The 22,854-nt window shown below is 46.0% G+C and overlaps 1 protein-coding gene across 1 annotated transcript in view; it reads right to left on the bottom strand.

Annotated features, from left to right (window-relative positions):
- The window catches only part of LOC119463908 (uncharacterized), a 65,719-nt gene that overhangs the window by 22,505 nt on the left and 20,360 nt on the right, over positions 1-22,854 (bottom strand). Inside the window, exons 8-10 of the mRNA XM_037724733.2 lie at positions 21,117-21,314; positions 18,166-18,289; positions 15,500-15,591 (exon numbers count right to left, since the gene is read on the bottom strand). Coding sequence (XP_037580661.1) covers positions 15,500-15,591; positions 18,166-18,289; positions 21,117-21,314 — 414 coding nt within the window. The remainder of the gene's footprint in view (positions 1-15,499; positions 15,592-18,165; positions 18,290-21,116; positions 21,315-22,854) is intronic.

The raw sequence follows: 22,854 nt of genomic DNA, 5'->3' as shown, positions 1-22,854 counted from the left end.
TTTTTTTTTTTTGATTGCAGCGGATTTTGGAAATATAAAATTGAAAGCCTATTAAAAAGCATACTGAAAATTGTTGCGTACCACTAAACTACGGATAACCTATTTCGAGATTTAGAAATGCCTGATTTTGAGTCTTTATTTCGAAGAGCTATGTATTGGGGTAGTTGGTGTGCATTCATTTTTTCTTGCGCTAAGTACAGTAGGACACCGCAGGGATGAAACGGACACTGGACATGAAGCGGACACGAAGCGCTCCTGTGTGTCACTTCGTGTCCGCTTCATATCCAGTGTCCGTTTCATCCCTGTGGCGTCCTACTGTACTTAGCGCTAGAGAAAATGAGTCTTTATTTCGTTCGACAATTGTGATGCGTTATTTCTGGAGCAATGATTTCCGCGAAGCTGTCCATAAAAGTGTTGCTTTGTGTAAACATCCCAGATATGTAGTTTCTCGGACAAGAACTCGTTATGGAAAATGACAAAGAAGGTATTATATCCCCTACTTGTTTAATAACCTTCCCAGTGCAGTACTGGATCATCCAAATTTGTCGGGATTAAAGAAGGGCCCCAAGGCAATGATAGGAGTTTTCACATGTATAAAGTCTATTTTGTTGTAGTGTGATATTTGCCAAAATTAACGTAAGACTGTTATCCACACTGTTTTCACGACTTTCTTTTTTTTTTTGGCTGTTCTCGATAGGTTGTAACTTTGTTTACATCTTGTGCCATGTTTACTCAGTTTTAATTATTGTTGTGTGATACGTGTTTACATTTGAACATTAAGTGCTTACTTGGCATGTTTACCTGAGGAATCTTAGATTAAAAAAAAATTTAAACTATAGGGTTTTATGTGCCAAAACCACGATCTGTTTATGAGGCATGCCGCAGTGTGGGATTCCGGATATTTGGACCACCTGGGGTTCTTTAACGTGCACATAAATTAAAGTACACGGTTGTTTTCGCATCTCGCCCCCATCGAAATGCGGCCGCCATGGCCGGGATTCGATCCCGCGACTTCGTGCTCAGCAGCCCAACACCATAGCCACTGAGCAACCACGGCGGGTAAGGAACCTTTGATACGTTTTTCTTTCTTTTTTACAGTTTTACTTTTATTTTGTCTGTAATAAGGTTACAGAAGGCATTGCCCTGACTACCAGGATTCTGCCATACAAGCCCACGGAATGCTCCGGCAGACCTAGCAAAATTATATGTACAAATTGGTTATTTATAATAAAGATTATCATTATTATTATTATTTACTTAGCAGACATGTGTCAGGAACAGCTTAAGTGGCTACAAACAAACTTCTAATGACGGGCAAGCATTTCCAAACGCAATCTGTAGCCGGTCACTAAGTCTAAAGTCAGCTGGTTTACACGAACATGGTCAGCAACTTCAGAAAGCGCTCAGCTGGCTGTTGCCGGGCCTGCTCGCCCTACCAAAGTTTATCGCAACTTTGTTAATTTCTCACACTTATGGCCTTTGGGAACTTGCCAGACACTCTTTAGCGCAGTCACCTTCTGTAGAGCTTCATCACAATACCTCCACTATCCTGCCCGTGAGTATTCTTGTAAGTAAATTTACGGGGAAATTTACGTCACCGAAATAAAATCGGTGACGCCTGCAGTGGGACGTCAGGTCAGCGAAGGTTACGAACTCTTAAAGGAGTACTGAAACATACTTTCCAAGTTGTAAAAGCTCTACGACACTATTTTCGTACGTAAAACGATGACACGTACAAGTATGACGATTGGGAATCATTTATAAGAAGGGGTGTTCGAATAGTGAATTTCCAAATGTAATCGAATACAAATATTCGAGTAAAACGAGCTTCGAATATCGAACCGAATACTGAATATTTTCTCGTTTATAAACAGAGTGCAAGACAGAGGTTATGTTGAGGCCACTTGCTAAAGAATAATAAATAAGCTAAAAAGTTTATTTGCATTACTTGATACATACAAGGCCGTTCACAGATGAACTTCGAATCAACTGAGGAGTTTGTAAATGATAAACAGCTGAAAGAAAGGTGATTGTATAGGGAGCACCATGTCAATGATGGTAATAAAATGTCGAAAGAGTGCGTCACCTGCTGATGAAGCAAAGTAATACTACAGCACTGTATCGTTTTAAAGGGATAAAAACATGATGACATTGCCCAAATAATACATTGCTTTGCCTAAATCGATAATACAAGTTCGTAAGTTGTCTAAACGTGAGGCATCATTAATGCCTGTCTGGAAATTATTGAGCAGAAGCGAACTATCCCATGTGTTTGCTCAGTAACTGCCTGTTAATTAAAAACAAAAACAAAAAAAGCACTGCTTCTTTGCAGCAGAATCGTTCGGAGCAGCTCAACACTTACATCTCCCCTTATCCAATAAGCTTTGATATTCGTTATATTAGAAAAGAAAATTCGACAATTTCGAATAATGAATTTTCGAATCAAATATGAAGCGACTAATCTTTGATTAAATCAAACTTGTTTTCGAAATTTAGAGTATTCACACTCTCCTACTAATGAGACATTTTAACCTACAGTTGTCTCGAAATAACGCCCTGGCATCATCGACATCATCATGACGTCCCTAACAGAGATAAATATTTGCTGACGTCATGTAGCAGTAGGGCTTGGTATGATGACGTAGGGCACACAATAAACAAGAGTGCACGCGCAGGCCGCGCATGCGTTGTCGATAGTTGCCAGCGAGGCGACGGCGCGAACGCGCCTCGCGTGCCTGCCTTCTGGCTGTGTTCGCGTGTTGTATAGCGACAGCGATCGCGTAAGCCGTCTTATGTATACAACCTTCGTCCGAAAAATTCCTGGATGGATTTTTTATTTCGTTTTCTATGATAGTCAAACTAGAGAAATTACTCTTGAGTCGCTTTACATGTGCTCAAAGCAGACATTGCATTGGAAGGGTTTCCTAGTAAACTCACTTAGCGGCAGAGCAGCATTTAGCAGTCTACTGTTAAGTTTGTTGGTGCGTTTAGATGGACGTTACACGAGTGACGTGGTGGACACAAATTCCGAGCAAGGAGAACATTACGTTTTGCGTAAGGCTAGGGAAAACAAGTTAGTGAGGCATAGAACATGATTCAGCAAGTATATTGCGACGAAGCATTATCAAGAACCCGAGTCTTTGAAAGGCACCAAAGGTTCCGGAAGGGCAGCAATTCGGTGCAAGAAGATCCCAAAGTCGGCCGCCCATCAACGTCACATACCGCTGCTAAATGGAACGTGTCAGGCGGTTAATCGTCGTTGTCGTCTGCCTAGAGCACACCCGTCAATATGAATCACCATGTTTTTGTACTCATGATATCAGAAGATCTGAAATTGAATAGGGATGTGTGTCACCAGATCTTGCGTAACGACACAGGAAAACGGAAACATGATGCAAAAATCGTTCCTCAGTCACTAACAGATGCACGTGAAGAAACTAGACGAACAACTGCTGCTGAACTTTTATTAGAGAGCCAGAAGTGATGCCAGATTTTGCACATTCCAACATGCTTGAAAGCCTCATTGTCGGATATGAAAGTTAGTGCCATCAGTACGACCTTCAAGTGAAGCGACAAAGTGCCGAATGGCGAGATCATGGTTGACGTCCCTTTTTAAAAAAGGGAAATTTATCGAAGACACAAATAATGTTGATCGCATTTCTTTTTTTTTTTTTTGCTAGAAGCTTGGTGCATCATGAAAACCTGTCTGAAGGATAAAATTAATAAAATTGCGGCAGAAGCCATCTCACCATGACAGTCGATGGTAATGCGTTATTATTAAATCAATATAGCGGCACAATATATTGCTACCGTCGAAGCGAGTTATATATGAAGCGTGTACTGCAGCGAGACTTCTCTTTCGCGCGTCCCTAAGAGCACTCCGCGCTATCTGGCGCCGCAGCCGCGAAGCCTGTGCATGGCCTCCGAAATTCGTGGCGCGACGGAACGTGCGAACGCTAAGAAACGCGCCATGCGGCAACCGGGCTCCTCTCTCGCACTTCTTTCTGGACACGCCGCTCCATCTAGGGGCACTGCTGAGAAGTCCACGCATGAGCTCCGAGACGAGAAGCGTGGCGCGCCGGTGCCTGCAAACGCCGAGAATCCGCCTTTTTCACGGCGCGACGGCGCATGCGCCCTGCCCTAGCGGATTAGTCGCGAAACGTTTTGGAATTTTGGAAGGGACGCGCGCGCGGCCGCGCGGCCCTGTCTCCAGAAGATCACCCGGAAAAAAAAAAAGCCGCTCGGACCAGCTGCTCGGACGCGTGCTACTGCAAACACTCGTGCCGTGTACCGCGTTGAAACTCCACTGGTACCGCGATGTCGTCGTGGTACCGAAAACTTCGCAAACTGCAACTCCAATTTAAAACAGAAAGCGATCAGTGTGTCGTCCGGACCACTCCGGATGCAGCCTGAGCCACGTAGTTGCCGCCTTTCATTGATGGCTGGCAAATTTCACGGAAAACCCCTGCGCTACACTTGGGCGACTCTTAAAATCATCACGTTGCTGGCGAAGTCTTCTTGCAGAGTGGGCCCTCACTTGCTGGTGGCGGCAGCGCGCGCCTGAGTTCACGTACTCGTTTAAGGCGCTGTAATACTGGGTCGATACGAGACCGACAAGACGCTCACGCCAACGAATGGTCTGGGTCGCCGAGACCATCTTATCATACCAGGCCGACAACAACGCAGCCGACGAGCGCGAGTTGCACTGTGACGGGCTTTCTTGTCGACGGCACCGACAAAATCAGCGTGCCGACCATCGTTCGACCGAACCCCGCGTGACCGGCCGTCGAACCGACAACGCGATATATCCACAGCGCCTTCGCTTGCATATATGATCGTACAATATACACATATGTAGATATATATAATTGTATTAATCGTTCTCAAAATGAGTCAAAGATGCCTTATATATACGGAGCTGAAATGCACAAGCTTCATCCCTCCCATGCCGAGAACATGAAGTGTGAGCCAATGTTGATCATGTTCAGCGATGATTAGTCCTGGCGCCGTCGAGTTCTTGCACCTGCTACCGGCGCACCTGAACTGAAATGTAAGCAGTTAGGCCGAAGGAAGCTAAATTTATTGTTCGTTTCTGGCCTTACTGATTTGAAATCAACGTCTCTTCACTTCACATGGCGCGTACACAGTAAGCGGCGGTACAGCGCTAGCTGTGCGAACACCTGAACGTCACCGTACCCGTAGGCTGCCGGTCGCTTTCGCTACGTAGATGGGTGGGTTTGTACGTGTTGTTATGCTGGCACAGATATGTATGTTTTGCTACATTTTAACATTATTTCATACCAGCGATGTACCTTCGCTCCAATATTTGACGCTAACAACGATCTATGGCTGTAGATGTCGATGTAATCAAGCTTCACCGCTTTGATAAATGCGACGTGGAAGGCTTCGCTCGAAGACTTCTTGAATATGCTAAATTTCCAAAGAATGTGTAAAAGGAATACAAAAAGCGAGCTCCAAGTGCAGAGATCAGCGACAATAAACTCCAAGGCAGCCGCGTCGGCAGATGGAACTCAGTGTGCCTCTATCGGCCGCACTGCATGCACAACAGTGCACTCAGGCCTGCTCACCCAGTAGTCGGTGAGTGCTACATTGCGTCCAGGAATGACATGCTGCCCCGGCGAAGCCATTAATAATTATTCGCGATCCACGAAACGCACAACCGACGCGCACTCAACATGGGCGCAGGTGCAAAAATCAACCGCCGAAATCCCCGGCACCCTACCAAAACGTTTCCAGCAGCGTGCGGCAGAGGGCAGCACAGGAGCATGAAAAAGGCGGATTGTTCCCTCGCTTGCCGCACACTCGGTGGCACATACTCAGTGACTCAAGTTGGTCCGATGGTTGGTTTCGAACTTTGTTGCCTCAGCACAGCAGCCCGATTCGCTACCCATTCGACCAGGGACTACCCAGTGACCCAGGTAAGCGGGAAAATGGTTACAGACAGACAAGATAGACAAGAAAGACACAGACAGCCCCGGAAAGTGCGTGAATTACCCCTAATAATTCAAACATATTAAAATAAATTCTGCTCAGGTTTCACCTGCCAGAACCACAATCTGATTAATAGGTACGCCGTGGTGGGTGCGTCGGACTAATTCTGGCCACCTGGGGTTCTTTAGCGGGCACCCAATTCACAATACACAAGCGTTTTTGCCTCCCGCACTCATCGCCATAGCCACTGAGCTACCGCGGCAGGTCGGAAGGACAGGCAATAAACCAAAACTGCTGCGTTGGCGTGCTAAAATATTTGCGTCAATCAATTCGGCGACGCCGTCCTGCTTAGGTCATCTCGACAGCTGTTCTCGTTCAACGACAACGCGAAGTCCAGGAAAACCTGGCCAAACACCCCATTCCTGCTCTCTACTGAAGAACACGTATTCACCTGACCTGTCGCCGTGTGATTTCTTTTTGCTTCTCAGTGTTGAATTGCCACAGAAAGGGATGCCCCAGGAAGACACGGCAGCAACCAAAACAGCTGTGACTAATGTGGTGAAGTGCATCCCGGATAAAAATATTCTAGTAAATTAGGGTGCTTTGAGGCTTTTTACAGGGTCCAGAAGGTTTGGACCATCAATTAAAGCAAACATAAAGAAAAAAGCAAAAACAAAAAAGAAATGAATAAAGAAAAAAAGTTACAAGAAAATGTCACGTCAATATTACTTAACAGATGAAGGTGTGAAACTAAAATTAAAGAAATCAGCAAGGACGGATTCCGTGATTTGAGATTACCCCTAAATCACAGCCTTTTTAGCAAGCTTTGGTGCGGTTAGTGAGAAGCAGGGTGTCGGAATGTTTTAACGCGACAGCGTTAAGGGCCCCGTGTCGCGGAAAATTCGGCGTCGGCGTTGGTGTCGGCGTGGATGTCGGCTTCCGTGGCGGAGAAAATCATCCCCAACCACCCCGACCGCGCAGGCCCTCCGCGTGGCGCAAGGCGTTAGTGCGCCAAAAATTGAATTTCTCACAGTGAAATCCGTCAGAAAAATGGGAAAGTACGACTCAACCACAACCTACAGACGTGTTGGCATCGGACTGTTATTTGAATGTACGAGAAAACATAATTCTGTTACGAGGAACTCAGACCCAAACCCCTTTTGCCAGCATTGCTACCAGACCAACAGCGGCGCGCTCGGGTATGCTACTTGCGAAAATCTTATCCAGATGGCGCTCGCATCCTCGGCAGGTCAAATTGGGACTTGGCCTGCCTAATGCGTTTTGGACACGCGCGCGCGTCGGGGCAATAGCAAACAATAAATAAAATAATAAAAAAGGTCCTAGGGCCTTCACATTTTAGTATAAGACGATTTATATTGCCCCTGGAAAAACGTTTTCCCAGCAATGCATTTCTGTTTAAAAGTGAAGCCGAATTTAAGGGGAACGGTGTAAGCTTGGTCTTTGTAAGCTGGCTTTCCCATGTTCTCTGTTGCAGTGAAACCGACTCAAAGAAAAATGCGATGGGAACGGGTCCCGATAACGCTATCGCGTTCCACTTTTAAAGTCGAAGCTTAAGTGTCCTCCAGTTTTTTTCGTTCTAGTTTTAGTTTCGTTCCACTGAAAAAAGTTCCGTTCCGTTTCTGCTCCGGAAAGGAAAAAAGAATGATCCATAACGGTTCATAACGGTTTTGGTTCGCATGCAAAAATTTTCAAGCAAAGTAAGGATAAAAACATAGTATTTATTTTCTCAATAATTTCAGAATAGCTTTCTCAATATTTATGTTTCTCAATATATTTCTGGAATATTTTTCTCTCAAATTACTTGTCTATGCGCGCTGTAACCGTTTTGCGCATGGTTTAATACGGTAGCGTGAATGTGTTGCAGCTGACGACGAGGGCTTGCTTGCACTAGCCTCGTCCTCAGTGAGGCCGTGCTTGATTCGTGCTATTCGGCTTATTATGAACTATGAATTCCGAAATCATGCTCAGTGCCTCCGCCAAGGCAGTGAGCATGATCTCAGAAGCAGCACGTCATCGAGTGTACTCGCCGAAATGCGAGACTGCTGTTCCGATAAAACAAACTTAAAGGAACATTAAACGAACGGTTAAGCTTTGGTAACAAAGCGTTGTACCTCTAGAAAACGAAACGATAAGCTCTTCAGCGCGCAAGCCCTGGGTTTTCTCCTACGATGCCGATCTGCAAGTTAACCAAGCGGCAGGCTTAGATTAGTGGAGCGCTCGACCGGCTATCGCTTCGCTTACACTATCCCTGCCTGAGATACACGCTAATTCTCACGTTGCCTGACGTCGGTCGTTGCGGATTGCCGACTTTCCCATTGAACGGAAAACCGATCAAAAATATTTCGGTTTCCCTCCGGAACAAAATAATAACGTTTCGTTCCGTTCCGACACACTAAGTATCCATTGTTCAAATGTGCTGATTTATAATAACCATCGGTGTTACCTCACAAAATATACCGTTGGTGCTCCTCTTGAGACTTGCATAGCAACGCGTGAAAAAAGATAAAATAAACGTTGCGTATCGCGTCCGGCTCTATGTGGTTTTCCTACCACGCATCTCCGTGCATAGCACATTTGGTGACGCGGTTAGATGGGTCGCTTTTCAGCTTTTACAGCCAGGCCTTTCCTACGCACGAGTCGTTCAAACAAACGTGGGAGGCGATGGCTAAGGAGCGTACTTCTTCTTGGCACTAGGATGATCTGATGACGCCCTGAACGACCTTGAAAACAGTGCCGCTGACCAACGAGGTCCGCATACGTCACACTCTGAAGTCAGAACTACGATTTCCCAAACGCTGACTGCATGCTTGTCCTGTCACGATTACTGGCGAAGTCATGGTTTTGTCCCTCGTGGGGTGACAAGATGGAGGGAAGGAAAGCACATCTACGCCTTACGTCTACGACCACCCGCGCACCGCGTACACAGGAAGGTGAGCGTTTGTGATAGGAGTTGCATTAACCTTGCATTTTAGACGGCCGTGTCGGTAGCCTGGTAGTTGACACGGTTCAAGTCCGATTCCGGGTAAATGAGTGCGTGGGACACCTAACTAAACGGGCTGCAGATCTCTTACTTAGAACTGAAGCACTTGTCAGGTGGCCAAAAGTTATCAAAGCTTCCAGAGATGCTATTAAGCTGCTTTAACTGCGTAAGCAAGCTACAGCGTTAAGCGCATAGGCTGGCCAGTACTAAAAGTTTGTATCATGGCTGTATCTCATACTTACCATGGAAAGTATCGGAATTCGGTCAGCCATCTTTCCTCTTAGCCTAAGCTTTACATCGGCGCTAATTTTACTTAAGATCTTACAGTGGAACTTTAACGCCCATAAGAAATGTGGGCCGCACGTATTCTCTTTCCTTCGCGGCTGTTTCTGCCAGTTCGTTTCATTTTTCGTTCCCATTCCTACTCCATTAACTGCACTGAAATCGAGGCAATATAAGAACATATGAACAATCAATGCCGTAGTATCGCTCGAAGGAAAAAAAATAAAGAAGACATAATTCTACTCACTTCTGAGAACTGGTATTGATGATCTACAAACTTATGTACAAATAATTTTGCATGGCATGATAATTAATCAATCAGTGATGAGTTGTCAATGGAAACATGAATTGCGAGTGGTAGCTGTAACATGGCTGTAAGGATGTCTAAAAATAATTGCTTATGAAGTGCGTAAAATTTTAAGTATTACAATTATGACAATGAATAGTGATGGGTTCTATGACAAGAAAAGTTTCCATACAAACGTTCATACAGTAAAACGCCGGTGACATTAGCACTAGCGCCTCACAAGGGCCCCTGAACGCAAGAACTGGGAGGCACGTGCTCTGCGTAAATTCTACCGTAGCAGAAACCTGTAGTGAAAGGATGTGCTACGAATCTATGAGGTTGATAACTCGCAGTGTGCCAATATTCTGTGAAAAAAAAACCTAAAACTAATTTACTTTCAAAAAGTGGTTCTATGCCAAAAAACGTTGCCGGGTGAAGGGGAAGTTGTTGTCTGTACGCTTGAGGAAAATACTTTTGTCTTTGCGCTTCCACTTACCGACGCTCCGAAAAGATATTAAGGACCGTCAGTGTCTCGCCACATTGATCGCTGATAGGAGGGTCATCACCAGTTAGCAGATAGCAGTGTGTGTCATAGGTGTGGCCTATTCTAAGAAGACAAAAAATAACTTCCGTTCGTTGTATTTTTGTTATAGGCTGCCAATTTCCAAAGTTGGGTGTAATAACGCGGAGTTTATTAAGTGTTTCACTGTCCCACGTACATTTCCCATGACTCTTTAGTTTTTTCCTTAGAAAAGGCTTCATATCTGTGGCGGGGATAGCTATGGAAGAGCTGCCAGCTTTTGTCGTTATAGATGTGGAAATATTGTCGGAAAGAACGTTACCCTCAATGCCTCTATGCCATGTCTTGACTACCGCGCCGTAGTCAAGACTTGAGCCGACAAGGCACCTATACAAGTTCAAAAGGCATTTCTTGTCACTCCTCCACGCACGTGATAGAAGCTATAAGTTCTTTGTTTTAAGGCATCTAGCCTTCAAGTATTTGATATGCGGAATGAATGTGAGTTTTGAGTCCAAGATTAGGCATAGAAACTTGTGCTCTGTGCTTACAAGTAATGTACTACCAGAGAGCTCAATAGCAGGGTCTGGTACTATTCCTCTCTTATTCATGAAAATGACGCATGTAGTACTTTTCTGTGGGCTCAACCTAAGACCGTTTTCATCAACCCATAAAGCAACTTTATTTAAGCCATGCTGGCAATGTTCGCAGATAGCAAGGTTGCATGATTTAATGCCAATCTGCACATTATCAATATGTACAGAGTAGAACATTGTTCATGGGATAGCCGTGCGCAGAGAACTCATTTTCACAATAAACAGTGTACAGCCAAGCACACCGCCTTGTGGAACACCAGTTTCTTGGGTGAAAGACCTCGACAAGGGCTGGCCAACTCTTATAGGAAATGTGCAGTTGGAAAAGTAACGTTCGATTGTACTTAACATATTCCCGTGTACACCCATGGTGGGAAGGTATCGGATAATACCGAAGCGCCATGTGGTATCATAAGCTTTCTCCAAATCAAGAAATACAGAGAGGAAGAAACTGTATGAACACATCCCTAAAATTTGTCTCAATGCCGACTAGTGGTCTGCTGTCGTCCTACCTTCTCGAAAGCCGTGCACACTAGTAAGGATCTTGTATTCCGTTGCGTTCTAGGAGACAGATTCGGGGCCGGTTTATCATCTTTTCAAAGAGATTGCACAGACAGCTTGTCAAAGCTATAGGTCTGTAGCTACTAGGTAAGGACGGGTACTTGACTTGTTTAAGTATAGGGATAACTATAGCTTCTTTCCAAGAAGGTGGAATGTACCCGGCATCCCACATGACATTAAAAAGAGAGAGGAGTGTTATCCGCGTTGGAGGATGTAAGTACTTAATCAGCAAGACAGGGGTAATCGGAGTTTACAGGACGGAAAGCGCTGGGGCCAACGGTTTAAAGGAAGGAAAACGCTGTCGCCAACAGTCGGTAGACCAAAATTGGTGCCGCGTCGGCCTAGTGCGATTCAGGCTCATTCAGCCTTTATCAACTATGATAGCCACACAGCCCGACGAGGCGATAGTGTCATCGCGGTCTTTGCGGCAAAATGGCGTATTGCCTGAGGAAGCTTGTGTTGATTTCAGGTATGTCTCCTGAACACACAGCACCTTTGGAGTAAATTTTCAGCGTTCTTTAACATCATTAAGGTTGTGGATAAGTGCCCTGACGTTCCACTGTAATATTTATGTATCCATATTAGGAAAGGTAATTATGCTTGGTGTTTAGGTTGACGTAGCTTAGCTTACAGGGCACTTTCCGGGCCACGTAATGCGGGGTTTTTCTTTCGTGCCGCGGTCCTGCATGAGTCTCACGGCGGTCTTTCGGCTCTGGCTGTGCTGTCTGGCTAGGAGTAATGAACATTGACTCTTGCAAGGATCTGGACGCTCGCTCTTGGGAGCGGTGTGTTTGCCGTGAAGGCCTCGCCTCGACAGACAAGACCTTGGAGCCCAACAACCCGGAGGTGGATCAGCCCTCCTTCAAGGAAGGCGAAGCAACGCTGGCTGCTGTCGCCAAGAGGGTTCGTGGCACTGCCGCGGCCACGCTCTTTGTTGGCCGGGCACATGCCGGAGTCTGCTGTGGCATTGCCTCTTACGCGCCGCATTAGCATACACTGCGGTATGAAGGAATGAGACACATTTCCGCGCTTCTTGAAACGAGATGTTCTCTTTAACTTTCAGTGTAATATGTCTTTTTTTATTTTTTCCCCGTAGGACATCATCGGGAATACCTGACATGAGCACCGTCGCAGTTGGCACAGTGGAGCATGCCAGTGCAGTTGTCGGAAGCGTGTTCTTTCTTGTTCATCACATTTTGCGCAAGTGAGCCTGCCTCGGCACCTTCGCGAGCAATGGCCAAATCTTTAACATTTGAAAAATCTACATGGATTTAGGATGTATGGTGTTAGCCGTGTCGTTGGGTACCCTGTTTCAAGAAATTCTGGAAGTACACTCGTCGCAAAGGTGAGAATGAGATGTTTTGTAGGAATTCCTTTATTGTCGCGTTTGATCGTTATTCTTTGCACTTTGACTACATCCTGCTCCTTCCATCCCTCGAGTAGTTTCTATTCGCTCAGATTCAAAAGATCATAATATGATATCACACCGCTGGATGTGTTCATTGAGCGATGTTGGGTTACCGTGATTTAAACATCACTAAAAGCCACGAGATCTGAAATTTTTTCATGTTGGAGCTTGTCGTGTACCTGAAGAAGCAGGTCACCGCTAGCCATTTTAGTGACTTTGTATCCGGAACGGTGAAAGGAGAAAGGTTTCTGACTGACTGTCTTTTCGGGGTGCCTGCTATATTTTTATGGTGCGGGCAGAGGCTTTATTTTTATTATTTGACGCCTCACAATAACGAATGTCTTTTCGGGGCATTGACGATGTACCTGTATAACGTGGCAGCGCGGGAAGGGTTCCTTGTGTTGGACAAAAAATTTGAGTTTTTTCGTTGCACCCTCTTTTCGAAAGAGGGCGATCGGGCATTCGGGTAAAAGAGCTTAAAGCCATAAATAATTAATTTGATTTCGGCAACTATACCAGCCACCCACCACGGAGCCCAACAAGGGGACGCTACGAGACCCGAAGGAATCGCACACGCCAGCTCTACATTAGGTACTATAACCTAATATAATATACCGAAGGTGAATCTTTTTGAATTGCTGCCTGGAAAATTGGAAGTAAAAGGAAGCGAGGCACAACCATATGTTTATCCATATGTTCTACATTGATGCTTCTCCTAGTTATCAGTCATGTCGCAACACCCCAATAGAAAGTAAGAAAGAAAGTGGAAGATTGAAGAAAAGGATAGGAAAAGGACACTACCGATTTCCGCCGGATGGGTCAATCCGGTCGTGCCGTCAACGTGAAGTGTAGGCTGCAGAGGTGTGTTGCCTCTGCCGAGGGGCCTTAAAGGTCCAAACACCCGGCATCGGCTCAACCTCCAGGATCCCCTTCTCCCCGGACACGGCTCAGACACGCACAGTTAAACGCGGGAGGGTTCAACCACCGTGTGCTCGGGTCCGTGGTGTCGCAACACCCCAAACGCCTGCTGACGCAGAAGCCTCTGCGGGGCCGCAGTAGCTCATATCGTGGGCTACGTAGAGTTGCTTCTTTGAGCGATACGTTCCGGACCCGAATATAGCTTTTATAAGAGCCCTTGGGGATTTCATTTTCCTTTTTTTTCTTCAGGATGAGGCGTGAAATTCACAATTATGTGAGAGATTATTGGCCACTGACTTCTACTGCATGGCTGCTGGTGTTGGTGAGCTCGACCTACGCTTGCAATGTAAGTTAGGTTTGTTTGAACTGACAACACAATCTAATTATTGAATTAGAATATGTGCTCGGTATAAACATACCTTGTCTCTAAAACAGTCTCTAAAGGATACCAAAGTCCTGGCGGCATGTCTTACATGCGAGAGAATTCGCCAGCACTTTAATATTGAAAGCAGTCCGTCGACTATGCTCAAAACTGTAAGCAACTGCAGACCTTTCAAGCGGCACTTTGTATTAGAGTCACAGAAAGAGCAAAAAATAATCAGTTTATAATTCATTTCTTTGTCGGAAAAGGCTTGATTAAAAGCTAAAAAATTAAATGTCAAAGCTTGCCTTTTTGAATTTCGCGCGACAATCGCGGCTCCGGTTCGTTTGTGTTACGTCACGGAAGTCAAGATACTCTCGTGTATTTTGCCCACTTCTATGCTGAGAAAGTTCTCTAAACTGACTAAGTTTCGCTTTTTGTTCCTCTAGAATGCCCTACAATCTTTTTGAATGGACAAGGTGTTAATTAGTCCAGAGCATACGTTGTCCAAAAATCATGACGATATGACCGATAAAAAAACCATCGTGCTTGCGCCACTATATCTTTATTATCTAATATACTATTACTTAGCAGGCAGTAACTTATCATGTAAAGCTTATTCACTTGCGGATGTTCCGAATCAAGGAACTCCTACATGTTCATGTTTGTACGCGTTTCGTTGGCGGCGGAAACCAACGAACGGTAACCGGTAAACACGTAACCGCTGAAATGAAGATGTTTCCAGAGCGCAAGCTCGCTCTTAGTACTTGCGCATGATGTCATAACGAGGACCATGGCGATATCTAATTCGTAACACACGCTGTTTGAGCCCCGGTTAAGTAAACTCCTCTGTGCCATGATTATTGTAAAGTCCAGCTTTACAATTAGGACAATGGTTTTGTCGACAGTGCTGCTTTAAATATCATTGGCAATATCAGCAGCGCTGTGTGCGTGTCGCTCTCTCGTGTCCCTGTCTTTTTTTGCGCTGTGTTTTTTTTTTCAATGAATCACCAACAGGCCCAAGCTTCCACGCTAAGTTAAATATCATGCCTTTCGCCTGGTTTGCAGAAATTTGAAGCATGCACTACAGCAAGGGCTTTTCTACATGCTTCAGTATATGTCCATAGATTTGCTACTAGACAACTATAAAAAAATGTTGTGAAAAACACTCTGAACCAGGTTGTATCATTTCTATTCAAAGATATGTTGCAATGCCAAATATGTATTTAACGAAAACCACATCATAATTTTTCTTACAGCTTCTTACACTTCAAGTTGTCAGTTAACTCGGCCACACGCTGCCATTCGTGGCCTCATGGTTAACGTATATGGTTGTGCCAATTTGGTAGAGTGAATACCTTCATTAGGTGGCTGTCCGGGGTTCAACTCCCGGACCATATGTCTTTTTTTTTTATCTGCAATTTTTACCTCCCAGAGGAGCCGAGTGGACTTCCTTTCCAGCTTCCTGGCTTTAAATACGTGGAAGTAAAATTTTTCTTTACGGTATATATAGTTATTAATTGTTCGAGCCTAAGTTAAAGTAACATACTCCAAGAATCTGCCGTTACTGATGACTCAGGTTACCAACACTGAGCAAGCAAAATAACAAAAAGCTCGTACTTGCATATCCGAAGCTGTCGAGAAGATCTGAGCTGCAAGCTCCTTTGTCATGGCTATAATCAGTTCTCTTGGGCGCCAGCTGAGGTCTGTAACTGAAGCAATATATGCAATTAATGTTTTGTACTGCCCGTACAAAGAACGAGCGCAGCATGCCTGATAATTTGTCTTGATTAGGATTTGTAATGAATCTTCTGAGTTACGTGTTAAGCATGTTCTTTCCATGCGAAGCAAAACGTGTGGCAATGGCTGGCTTATTTCTGTTGCTTGAATTACAAACTATAGCTGGAATAGTTTAACATGAGATTTAGATTCATGCTCCCGAACGCCCTGCTAAATCACTAAGGTCACTTCGTTGGGTAATTATATAGTCAGTGTCGGCGCGACGGCCACTAAGCATTGTTGTTGTTGTTTATTGTTTTATTTTTTAAGGGAAGTTTCTTTGCGAACCCTCCCGGACTTTCCTTACCATGGCTGCTGGATGCGGCTGTCTTGCCGACTGAAGTGGACAAATTTGTGGCATTTGATTAACCGTTTCAGGGGGGGGGGGGGTTGGGGGGGGGGGGGGGCAAAAGCTTCGCTTCACAAAGATTCCAAGATGTGCGTTGGATCTGCATAATTTTTCAATTTCCTTGCGCAATCGTTTCACGTGTTTTGAAACTACCATTTTACGCTCGTATAGGCTAAGTGAAAAGGAGCAATGCTGCGCAGAGCGCCCCTAAACATACGGTTGTGCCTCGGCCAACTAATACTAGTTTTGTTTTGTGGACTGCATGCCTCTTTTCCCCCAATGCAGTAGAATCTAGTTGATACAATTCTGCGTAATACGTTTTTCGAAATACGTTTTTTCTACGCGAAAGCGTCAAATGGCCCATTGAGCGAAAAAGCCGGCGTCTATCGTCAGTAGCACCGAAATGGCACCTAAACTCGTATTGTCGTTGACTGCGACGCCACGTCACGAGCTGCGCCTCGACGGAGCAGAGCGGGCGAAAGGGAACACTTGCTGCCGCAGTAGCACGCCAGGTGTTGCGTGAGGGGCGAGGGCATCGCCCCGACGCCACGTCACCCTCGCTCTCGCTCTTGGCACGAGCGCTCCTCGGCGGAGCAGAGCCAACGCCTGCTAGATAGTAGGCATGTGCACTCTGATTTATGACGTCATGCTACTTGGACCGAAATTTCCACTGTCAAGCCCGGCGTGTCGAAAGTGGTGACATCAAAATCACCGCGGCTTACTCGGGAGCACCCCCATTAGATTCTGTGGCAATCGGCCAAGGTAGCATGACGTCATGGATCGAAGTGCACAGGCCTTGTGCTATCTAGGCGGCGTCGGTTGAGCGGACGAAAGGGAACACCTGCTGCGTCGCTAGCGCGCCAGGTGTTGAGTGAGGGGAGAGGGCATCGCCACATCGGTGGCATGCCGCGTTGGCAACGCAGGATACTGCTGTTGCTTGCTGGGTCGGGCAGCAAGTACCGCTATGGTACATTACACGCAGCGCAAAGCTAGAAGGACTGCTCAGGGCCATTCAATTGGACATTAATGCTTTCGCATTCACAAGTCATAAGAATTGCTTAGGTGCCCTCGGATTTTTCTTTTCCATCTTCGCTGCAGTACGCTTTTCTTCTCACGCATTCGCCATACCCTCCTCCACTTTCCGCCTCATGGTTCCGCTGCAGCCCCCTCTCCGCTTTTCTCCTCGCGCCGCTTCGTTCTTGCCGCTTTTTTTTTTTTTGATCCCCGTTGCGCGCCACGTTCGCTCTCATCTTTCGCTATGCTAGTTCGCTCGATTACGAGTGCCGCAGGAACGGGCTTGCCGCAGGAATGGGCGCCTAAAGAGCTTCGTTCTAAAACGCACGCGGCGCGCCGGCGGCGGTAAAACGCTGCTGCGGCAGTGTGGTCACACCGACTGGCGGTGCGCCACTACTCAGTTGAGTGAAGAAACGGCAGGCAATTTTTTTAACTTCCAGTAGAACTTCTTTACAGACATTAAAGAGACGAAAGTTCAGCGCAAACTGACGAGCTATTTCAACGTTGCTGAATAATGTGTGTTGACTGTGGTTTGTGTGACATCGAGTGATGCTGCTCCGCATGACGTGTTATGTGGAGCAGTATCACTCGACGACACACGAACATTTTTGATTTTGTCATCGAGTACGCCTATTTTCATACTTTTGGGAGCTAGTTTGGATAATACGAATTTCGGATGGTACATTTTATTTTCCGGTTCCCGTGAAGTTCGTATGAACGAGATTCCACTGATTTTTTTAGGCTTGCTTTACACACAGGAAAAATAAATTTTTCGTTTTTATGTTTGGTGCGCTGCTCTTAAAACAGTCTTACGGTATAAATAACACGTAGACAACGATGTAAGCAGAGGTAACGCAAAGAAGTAGCTGTGCCGGCGAGGGATGTTGTGCGATCGCCATAAAAGGGTGCTCTTTGCAATTGTACGCCTTGAGAGGTGATGGCAAAAAGAAAAAAAGAACAAGCAGTAGCCTGAGCACAAAGCTCTTCTTACGACTAATGAGGACGATTGCGTACACGAGCGTCATTTCGTCGGCGTGATATAGGCTGTAGTTGTTTGACACATTGCTCAAGAGCACTGCCAAGCAGGATAACCACAATGAGAAGTAGCAATAAAGATGAAAAAAAAAAAAGCCTGTTTACGTACTTTTCCTCGGCGACCCGTACATACTGGAACTGACGATACCGAGGGGAATGCTTGGCAACACTCCAGGGGGCGCTAAGTCTGACAGCAGCAAGGTTCCTTTAGGTGAAACTAGAATATTTGAGGGCTGCAAAAATTGCGAGAGTAAGTGTCAAAGCTTACATCGCAAACCTGCCGAGAATGCAGAATTTCACGCAAAGTGCAACTATGAAGAAAAAAAAAACGGTTCGTAAAATTACATAAGCCTTTTTTCAATATATTTACAAGCTTTTGAACAGATAGTACGAAATCCATACACAGGGTTTGTTGCAAGGGTATAAACAACATGCCAAGCCGAATTTTTTTTCTACATTATTAAAAAAAATTGAATTCTGGACTTTTACGTGTCAAAACCACCATCTGTCGCCGTATAATGGAGGACTCCGGAATAATCCTAACCACCTGGGGTTCTTTATCGTGCACCTAGATCTAAGTACACGAGCGTGTTTTCATTTCGTCCCGATGAAAATGCGGCCGGAATCCAACCTGCGACTTCGAGCTCAGCAGCGCAATGCCACAACCACTGGGCTATCACGGCGGGTAGCTTTACAAGGTCGTGCCACACTTGAAATGCGCGTGCTTTTTTAAGTGATGGCCAAGCTGCTTCGAGATTCAACCCACTCCAAATTGCGATAAGCACAGTAACTAAATCAAGCGTTTCCCATATGGCACCTCAAATAAAAATAAGTAACTGAAGTCCTAGAGAGACGAGGACAAGGAAAGGGATGCACACATAACCTTCTCATCCCCCAGTGTGTCGGAACGGAAGAAAAAGAAAAAAACAAACAAACAAAAGAAACGGTATTTTTGACCGGAACGCAAGCGTAACCGAAACGTTATTTGTTATTTTGTTTCGAAGTGAAACCGAAATATTTTTTATCGGTTTTCGGTTCAAGGGGGAAGTCGGCAATCCACAACAACCGACGTCAGGAAACGTCAGAATTAGCGCGTATCTCAGGGGTCCGCATAAGCGCGTATCTCAGGCAGCGATTTATTTCATACGATAGCGCGAAGGAACAATTTATTTGTCTATGCACGCAAAACAGTTACGGCGCGCATAGACAAATAAATTGAGAGAAAAATATTTGAGAAATATATTGAGAAACATAAATATTGAGAAAGCTATTCTGAAATGATTGAGAAAAATAAATACTGTGATGCTATCGTTACTTTGCTTCGAAAATGTTTGCATGCGAACCAAAACCGTTATGAACCGTTACGGATCGTTTCTTGTTTTTTCTTTTATTGCGATAGCAATTATATGGACACTTCAACCGGATTTCTGCCGTCGGCGTCGCCGTCGCCGTCGTCTTCGCCGTCGCCGTGAGGTTCCGTATAGATTCCAAGGGCGATAAAATCGTTGCCGCGCGCCGTATGCGCGAGCGAAAGCGCGCGGGGGACGCGCGTTATCACGGAGAGCGAACGCTCGGCGGAAAGCAAACGCGACCGTCGCGTGGGGGTATGGGAGGCAGGGATGCGGGGCGGCGCTGTGCTCCGGCACCAAAGGCGTATCTTGCCACTCAATCTCCCACGCGAAAGCAACAAAGCGGGAAGAGAGGGGGAGGGGGGGGGGGCGGTGCAGCTTCTCCTCTGCCAACAACTTCTCCTTCGCAGTTTGCCCGGTGGTGCCCGTCGCCCGCACCGTCTCTTATCTCCACACGGCTCTGGTTTCCGTTGAAGCAATAGACCGCGCGAACCTGCGCTTGCTGCCAGCATTTTGACAGTCGTTGGCTGCGGTCATTCAGTGTGATCTTTTTATGTTTGCTTGTGCGCGCTGACACCACGATTGTTCATTCAGTTAGTAAGCCAATGTGTCCAAGTTTATGCAGCCGATAAAACTGTCCCTACTCCGAGTAGCTCTCTACTAATTTGCTATCGCAATTGATGCTTCGCCTTTCGGGCGAAACGGTGACATTGTTTTTCTTTCCGGAGCAGAACCGGAACGGAACTTTTTTTCAGCAGAACGAAGCTAAAGCCAGAACGAAAAGCATTTCGTTCCTAGTCTTCCTTGTCCTCTACTGCTTAGCGCTTCAGTTGCGTATTGCGTCAACTACTCTAGGGTGCACAAGTAATCGGCTGTCCCGCATTTTTTTTAACGCGTCTGGGCATCACTTGACGAAACAGTTCATTCATGTTCAGAACTTTATCATACGCCCTTCAGAACATCCTCAAGTATAAACAACGATGACGTCTTTACTAGCTGATGCAAAGATTGCATCAATTCACAGAGGCGAGGCCCGTTACTGCTGCATACAAGGGTATAACCAACAAGCCCCCAAGCTGCTCTTCTCTTTCTAAAAATAAAAATAATAAAATACATTCTCGTGATTTCATGCTATTTCCCGCTGGGTAAGTGGATAGCACATACAAGTGTGTGCACCGGTTCGTCACTTTGATGGCAAAGCCAGACAGCTACGCTGTCCGCCGCAGTCCATTTCCTCTCCCACCCCTGTATCAAAGCCCGCAACCCTTAGATTGCGTCATCGCGGAAAGCTAAATCAAACCATCACCAGCATTCTTCTGCGCATGTCAACTTGGACAAGAAGGCTAGTTTGTGGTAACTCTCCACAGAGACAATCCGGGGGTATTAAGTGTTGCGATATAAGCCTCGCTAAAAGCTAACACCATTAAAAAGGAAGTGGTTCTTTGAATAAAAAGGTGCACACCTGTTGCAGACGATCCTGCAGAAGCTGCGAAAGTATATGACGAGCGGCTTTTTGTTTCGGCGACAATCGTAACAATGCAACGCGGAGAAATGCCCGTCATGCGGGGGACAAGGAGAATGGCAGCTGATCAAGAGAGTTTTCTGTTGCGGACATTCAGCGCGACGAACAAGGTTGACGCGGGACGCGGTATTAACAGCTGTTCGCTGCGAACTAGCAAATGCATATAAGCGCAGCAGTGGCGACGCTCACCTTGAGACGACCGTGCACGATGGGCTCCTTTCTCGTATGGAGGAAAGCGAGGGCATCCAGCAGTTGGCCCATGGCCGTTCTGCCCCACTTCACAAGAGGGAACCTGCGCTCGCGAAGCATTGCCATGTACTGTTCCAAGTTTCTGTCCTGCGGGTGCCACAGCACGTAGACAAGCGCAGAAGAGCTCTTCCATGTTACCTGAAACGAGCCGGCCACGGGTTAAGTTCGAAAGCAGATGAATAGACGCCTGCGCGCGTAATCTGAACACGAGCAAAAGAAACACCATCAACAGAAACACTACCAACAGAGAAAAGAAATTGTAATAGGGTCAGTTAAGTTTTATTTCCTTAAACCCCTATGTTGGGGCTATTGCGTAAGGAATGGGATCACGTGTTTCTGTTTAATGTAGTAGAAGTTCTGTTATTCTTTGCAGAAACATCGATGGCCACCTGATTGATGCAACTCTGTTAGGTTTTAATAATAATGATTTATCCTACAGCAGGGGCAAAATGCTTGTCATGGGACGCATAAAGTTAATCTAGTACATGGCCATTTCTTCTATTTCCGCGTCGAAGGCAAACCAGTTTTTGACAAACTGTTTTTCTAGAAACGCATACCTGCAGTTCAAACGAGAGTAAAACCTACTGTTCTATAGAGTGTAAAGGTTCCCGCGCGCATCGGCATCTGTGCGTGTGTTTGTGCATCGGTGCGACGCCTTGTCCTTCTGGCTCAAGTCAACATGCCTGGACAAGACGGCCGCGCCAGGCCGGTAGCACGGACAGTGACTATTCCTTCTCTACAGTGCCCATCGCCATCGCCAGCTTGAGCTTTTGAGTCTTCGCAAGTTCGCTATTCCTTACGAGCTGCTTGTCGAACTGATCGCTCTTTATCTAGCGATGTAATTAAGCATGTTGTTCGTTACGTCGCCTCTTCTCTGCCTGGGCCTTCTCCGCTGATCGACCTGATCAAGCTCAAGTCCTCGGGGACTCCAGAACTCATTTGCAACAACGGACACCGTGCTTTTAAAGCGGATAGCTTTCTTTGGCGCTTTCACCCATTTTGTGGTGATATGCAGTGGTCGGGCTTTCACACTGCAGACACAATGGCGTCGATGCAAAGCGCGCGTGTTCTCGCGCAACCGAGTTTCGGGGCCGCGTTGGTCGCCGAACTGCCAACTATTACAGCTCTTTGAGGCGCACGAGCTGTAGCGATATAGCTTTGGGGCGTCTGAAGGTTCAGATGCTGTGGTGGAGTGCTCGGGAACGACAGCCCTCCTCTTCTACAGTCGTCCTCTGCTCCTGTGGAGGCTTCTGGTGGCGAGAGAGGAGGATGACAGACACTTCCCACACCGTCGCTACCACCGCTGGAGACAACACACATATGATGAAGTAGCTTATACGCATAGCTACCTATACTACCGCTTCAGATGTTGGTTAATGGCTCTGTTCTTTACACAATTACGCAACGAAACAACATAATCTACCTAAATATCATCACTGCAGTCACTGTACGCCTTCAAGCTAACCATTCTTTTGAATAACATCGCAGTTTTGCCCGGAAGGCGTAGCATGGATTGCGATACCAAATTAGTAGACAGCTATACAAAGTGAGGAGTAGTTTTATCAGCAGTATAAACATGTAAACATTCGCTTACTAATTAAATTAACAAACATGGTGTCACGCGCGCGCAAGCGAACATGAACACATCACACTCGATGACGGCGGTCACTCGCTGTCA

This window comes from Dermacentor silvarum, chromosome 1 (genome assembly GCF_013339745.2).
Source record: "Dermacentor silvarum isolate Dsil-2018 chromosome 1, BIME_Dsil_1.4, whole genome shotgun sequence".
NCBI lineage: Eukaryota > Metazoa > Arthropoda > Arachnida > Ixodida > Ixodidae > Dermacentor > Dermacentor silvarum.
Note: the sequence above shows the minus strand (reverse complement) of the source record. Positions and strands in the feature narration are given on the sequence as shown.